General features: G+C 37.7%; 1 protein-coding gene across 2 annotated transcripts; it reads left to right on the forward strand.

Moving 5' to 3' along the window:
• The first annotated feature begins 949 nt into the window (after positions 1 to 949).
• On the forward strand, positions 950 to 2,691 carry LOC110674042. 2 transcript variants are annotated; one of them, XM_021837349.1, is made up of 3 exons: positions 950 to 1,472; positions 1,530 to 2,028; positions 2,103 to 2,691. In XM_021837349.1, exons 1-3 carry the CDS (start codon positions 1,467 to 1,469, stop codon positions 2,453 to 2,455), a joined length of 858 nt encoding a protein of 285 aa, XP_021693041.1. In that variant the 5' UTR covers positions 950 to 1,466; the 3' UTR covers positions 2,456 to 2,691. The 2 variants fall into 2 exon arrangements, with proteins under 2 accessions (XP_021693041.1, XP_021693040.1); XM_021837348.1 differs by having other exon boundaries at positions 950 to 2,028.
• The last annotated feature ends 3,651 nt before the right edge of the window (positions 2,692 to 6,342 follow it).

Genomic DNA, 6,342 nt, shown 5'->3' on the forward strand with positions numbered 1-6,342 from the left:
TTTTTTTGTGGGGTTTCTGATAGTATCCTTGGAATGTCTAAAACTTAGAATGTCGAGATTTTTATGGGAATTGTAGTGATTCCATTGGTAGTCGTTAAAATTCAATGAGGATCTCCTCTAAAACACTAGGGTTCCCTTTGAAATTATCAAAATTCTTGTCGATTTCACAAAAAATCCCATTGAAATCTATAAAATATTTACCGACATTCAAATCGTTTATATAAAAGCTTTGCTTTGAAATTCCAACGGAACTGGAGATCAACGGAATCTTAAAGGTTTTTACAATAATTACGAAGATTGATTTTCAGAATTACAAATATTCACACAATAATTCGCAGGAATCCCACCGCAATCTCATAGATTCTTACAGAAATATCGTCTCAAAGATACACACAGAATTCCAAGAGATTAATATTCGGAATCCCATTCCCACCCCAATTGGCTTGTTTAGAGGTATCGTGTTTTTAACATATTCTGATTCTACGTTAAAAACTGAGCCAGAATCCAAAGTTTCATAATTTTTAGTGCCCTGGAACTATTTTTAAAACACGTTTGAATTTAGTATTGAAATCGCGTTTGAATCACCCCTCGGCAAAATTTACTTCGGGACGAGCTGTCATTGTGTAAAATGAAATGTCATTCAGTCAACGGAATTAAATCTGTTTTAATCATTTAATGTATCAAAATTAAGATAATTAAGTGCAATAAAACCGTGTTACGCTTAGAAAAATGTGCTCTTTCGATCAAGCTACAAAAAACTGTGAATTTTTCATCACTAAACAACCCAATTCTAGAGATTTTACCAGATTCCTAATATTTCCGCAATATTCCTAGAATGGTATTTAAACTTCCAGAATGATCATAAAAAATCCGACATCCCTATCGGAATCCCAAAGTTCCTACAGGAATTCCGGAATTCAAAAGGAAATCTGAGATGTCAGAGTTTACAAGTAAAATTCCAAATTACATTATAAATATCTGAATTCCTACCGACATCCTAAAATTCCTAGAAAATAACATAATTCTGGAGCTCGATTTGAAAAGGTCGTAAGTAACAAAAGTAAATAATTCATGCTTATTTCACCATTCGATAGATTCTACTCAGCTTAATATGTGGTTAAAAAATCATTTTGATACGATATTTCTTAAAAAATAAAATAAAAGTTATCACTTCGACGAAATTAACAAAAACTAAGAACAGTGAAAATTTGTTCATTCGTCCTATTGCGTATTAGGTCGAAAGTCGCAAAAATGCCTAATTCCGAAAAAACGTGTATTCGACCTTTTGTCGCCAAAAGGTCCCATGAGCGACAGCTGTCAAAATAAATGAAAAAAGTGGATACGACGCTCGTGTAATATTGATTTTATTTCATTATACATATTGTTTATCAATATTTTAACGTCTACACCAAGCCACACAATCAACAAGACAAAAACAGCTTTGGTTCCGAATAAGCTACTACACGATGAACGTAAGCGTAAGACTGTCTGTACATATAACATATTTGTATAACTATTTGCATTTACAGATCACGAAGCCTTCGCATCCATTATACCTTCTAGTAATCCATATTTCATTTTCAAACACATCCGGAGATATGGTTCAAGATGCGTCTTTCATCAATATCGTCACTTCAACACCGAGCTCAACACCTCTTCCGGAACCTCGCCCGGAATATCAACAGACTACTTTCTCTGCTCTGGCCAACGAATCAGCGACAACAAACAAAGAGTTTATATCGAAAAAACGATTATTTGATTGTGAAGACAGTAAGCGATTGTTCAAGGAAAATGATCTGGAAGAGAGAAGGCTGTACGATTCGAGTAGCGATTGTGACGATTTTGATTGGAATTTGGATAACGTATCCGATACAACAGACGGAAGCCACCAGGAAGGTGATGCATCTGATTTAGCTGACCTTTCTATTTACGAGTATTTCCAAAAGTATCATACTCTTGATGATCTCGGCTCGGAGTATTGCTTGGAGAATGCCAATAACGAATCCACTGAACAAGTTATCGTTGAAGGTGAGTTGGTTTTCTTTTTATATATAACAAAGCATATAAGAATTCAAGTAATATATTCCATGCAAACCATAAAGGAGAGACAGCAACGCTTCCAGAACATACGGGAAACACTCGGAGGATCAACATAAGTATCCAAGTCGTCGACGATAAGGTCAAAGAATGTTTGGAACCAATCATCAGCAAGGCCGAAATGCGAGCAACAAACAAAAGACGAAAGGAAAGAGGCTTGGAATACACTCGGCCAGATGGCGTAATCGTACGAGCGAGAGAACTAAGACCTCCTTGTAATTGTAAGCGTAAATGCAGCGAAAAGTATCCCGACTCCATCCGCTCAAGGCTTTTAGAACAGTTATCGAGTGTGAAGCTATCCGGACAGAACCAGTTCTTGGCCAACCATATGGTGGTGTCCAAAACAGCAATTCCATAAAAAAGCAGGGCTGGTAGCAGGTCTCTTCGAAGAGACATTGTCTCTATTTTAATGCAAGTCTCCTTAAAGTATTTAATTTTGAATGAGAGCTTTAATTTTAGAGAGTTTAGAGAGTTGACTGTTGTAATAAACTTTGTTTTCGTTTACTTATGGGTGGATATTCTACTTAACAGCTCGAAGATTTATTATCAAAAACGTGTTTTCAAATATGTTAACTTTTTTGAAAGGGCCTACTACTCTCTGTTTACTTTCTGTTTTATATTCCGAAAGCTTGTGGTATTTTTGTACAGTCAAACCTCTGTGAGTCGGTATTGATAGTATAATCGACTCATGGAACAGTGATATTCTAAGGAAAGCTGAGATAATCATCATAGTAACCATGATTTATTTTGCTCCATGAGTCGGTATCGAGTTATGGAACAACGACACATGGAGGTTTGACTGTACGGTCTCTTCGTTCATGTGTGATTCATTTTTCGGTGTCTAATACAACGGCTATCAACGCAGCAGTACTTGTGATGTTCTCCAAAAGATCCGTCCTAGACGGATCCACAACTACTCCATGGAGTTGATGCACCAACTGGGAGACTTCGATGTATGATACGCGAATTCGACATGGTATTGTTCCACAAGGCTAACAGCAAACGTTTAACATGGCAAAAGCGAAATGCGTTCTGCTAACTGCAAATCAATCCGAGAAATTCACTATTATTGAGATGATAATACAACGGTGGGTCGTATGTGCTTCGCTGACCATCAATCAGTCCGATCGTATTTTGACGTATGGACATTTTCAGATGTCAAACGTCTGAACGTGCCCGTTCGATGTGCAGCGGTGACTAGCGTTAGGTCGCATCGATTAGGTCGAATGAACCTCGAACAATCTCAGATCGACGGAAAACTTGTTTATGCTCGTAAATAAAAAAATTGAGTGTTTTTTTGTCATTTTGTTCAATGGTTTACTGGAAGCGTTCTCGTTTTGTGTCTTGATATGTATATTATGTACTTCTTAGGTATTAGCTTGAAATAGGAATTGAATTTCATTTGAAAAACTTCGTGGCGAGTTATCTCAGATAGTCAAAAATGTCACATTCGACCTTTTCAAATCGAGCTCCAGAATTATCGTAATGCCAGAATTCACACGGATATTACAAATTGCTACTGGCGGTAATCTTACCGGAATCTCAGCATTGGCGGGGCGAATGTTTTCGTAACCTCAGAATTCCTAAGCAAAACTCAAAATACATTCCGAAATATCAGAACTCATATCGTTTTCCCATGATTTTTACTCAAAAGTAAATTATTCCATTCAGTTCCGCAATCTCAAAGCATGTGTAGCAACCTCTGAAGCTAACTACCAGTAGCTTTGTAGTAAATGCTAACTTTATTCATAGAGCTTAGTGACATTTGAACACACGTAGACTAGCATACGCTCGTCATACACAGTTTGTTTTTGTTTTCCTCAAAGAAACTTGCACACGCTTTCCAGACTCACCAAAATGCATATGGAAATATTACCCAATTTGAAAAATGTAAACCCGTTTTCTGCGTGTTTTTCGAGACTGAGTGCATATTGTTTTCCTCTAAGGTTCACAACTACATCTACACTAGGGTACCCATACCATTGGGCGTGAAAACCACTATAGCAATGCGTTGTTTGTAGTATGTTCGAAAGGTGTAGAAAGGAAAATGACACAAACATGTTCCACTCGTGTTCCACATATAGCGTTTACTACCGAGAATGTAGTAAACTCAACTTTACTACATTTTATTCATACGGCCCAGTGTTTGCTCACATTCATTCGTTGACAGCTCTGTCGAGATGGTGTGATTCATGCTGGCGAACCGGTTCCGCTTTCCGTTGCCGTTCCGCTATCATTGCGTTTGGGCCTTTAGTGATTAAATTTGTTGTAAAATCACGCGTATCGCAAGAATGAAGGGTTGAAATGATTATGCCAATGGAAAATAGTTCAATAATTTATTGATTATGACCTAATTTTTGGTTGAAAAATTGAATTTTGGACGTAAACAAACATTTTCAATGACATGATGGTGGCGCATTATATTTGCCTAGCATGCAGAGGCTCATTGAGTGTGATGTCTGTTTATCTTTGCCTATATTTCAATACAGAGTCAGAATTAGGGCGAATGTGAAGACTAATACATTCTCAGTAAAATCGGTTTGAAGTTTAGAGGATGTAATTTTAATTCTATATTATGTTTCCGATCGATTTAATCGCATGATGCATTTTTGTAGGATGCATTACAATATTACCTTTGTAGCAAAACATTTAATTTATTTACATATTATGAATAACATGTTAAAATAAATAAAAATCCATCATGCGCCATTCATCAAAATTTATCTGTGTTGCGCCCCTCGGTTTTTCGTCTTCATCAGTTTGCCAACAGCGATTGCGCCTTTTGACCTCGTCCTTCTGGTTTGACTATCATCAGTTTCGCCGTTCTGCTGCGCTCTCTCACACGAACCTTTATCACTATCGCCCTTCTGCACACTCGGTTTGAAATGCGCCCCGTTGTCACACTCAATCTCAAATGCGCCCGATTACCACAGGGAGGGAAGATGGGCGAAATAGACCATTTCCGTCAGACCTTACCCCCTATTTTTATATTTTTCTTCGAAAGACGATTATTTTTAATGATTATTGACGCTTTCAGATCTAATTTATATGCACTCCTGATTTTATCGTAAATTTTTGAAAATTCGAGAATTTACCACATTTTGAGTAGTGCGGCACAGTTGTTTCAACCCTGTGGGTAAACAAAGTGGAGATTTTCCCACAACTTTCAAAACCCCTGCGCTGAGTGTTTGTAGATATGACGAAATGTCAATGTCAAATCAAGCACACGAGACGACACGACAAAATGGAGAAATCTGAGAGAAATCTGAGGTCCGATGGGCAAGCTTCGTTGTAAATGAAGCCCATCCTTTACTATTGTATTAAAACAAAAACTTTTACCGGAAGACGACTGCTAATAGACCGTTTTAAGCTTAGCAAGTGATGGAATTCTCCTTGGAAGCATTTCTGCAACGCTGCGGAACGTTTTCTACAAGAGGGGCATATTGGCCGGTTTGTTTTGAAACGTCAAGAATTGGACCGTTTGCAGATTTTTCGGGGAGACCTACGAGAGTGGTAAAATGGGGAAGTATGTATAATCCATTGGTCATATGGTTCCGGAACAGCTTGACGACATAAGCAGCAGATATCAAACGGTAGGGTAAACAGGTATAGGTATAGGTATAGGAAAAACTGCTCTATCGCAGTGGCAAATCCATTACTTATACAGTTTTTGGTGTCAAAGTGTTATTTACTTAGTTAATCATGCTTTGCATGCAACTTTCTCTTGCCAGGTAGCTTCTAAAGCGAGTACAAGACGTTATCTGCAAACGGTCCAATTCTTGACGTTTCAAAACAAACCGGCCAATATGCCCCTCTTGTAGAAAACGTTCCGCAGCGTTGCAGAAATGCTTCCAAGGAGAATTCCATCACTTGCTAAGCTTAAAACGGTCTATTAGCAGTCGTCTTCCGATAAAATTTTTTGTTATAAGTACAATAGTAAAGGATGGGCTTCATTTACAACGAAGCTTGCCCATCGGACCACAGATTTCTCTCAGATTTCTCCCTTTTGTCGTGTCGTCTCGTGTGCTTGATTTGACATTGACATTTCGTCATATCTACAAACACTCAGCGCAGGGGTTTTGAAAGTTGTGGGAAAATCTCCACTTTGTTTACCCACAGGGTTGAAACAACTGTGCCGCACTACTCAAAATTGGTAAATTCTCGAATTTTCAAAAATTTACAATAAAATCAGGAGTGCATATAAATTAGATCTGAAAGCGTCAATAATCATTAAAAATAATCGTC

This window comes from Aedes aegypti, chromosome 1 (genome assembly GCF_002204515.2).
Source record: "Aedes aegypti strain LVP_AGWG chromosome 1, AaegL5.0 Primary Assembly, whole genome shotgun sequence".
NCBI lineage: Eukaryota > Metazoa > Arthropoda > Insecta > Diptera > Culicidae > Aedes > Aedes aegypti.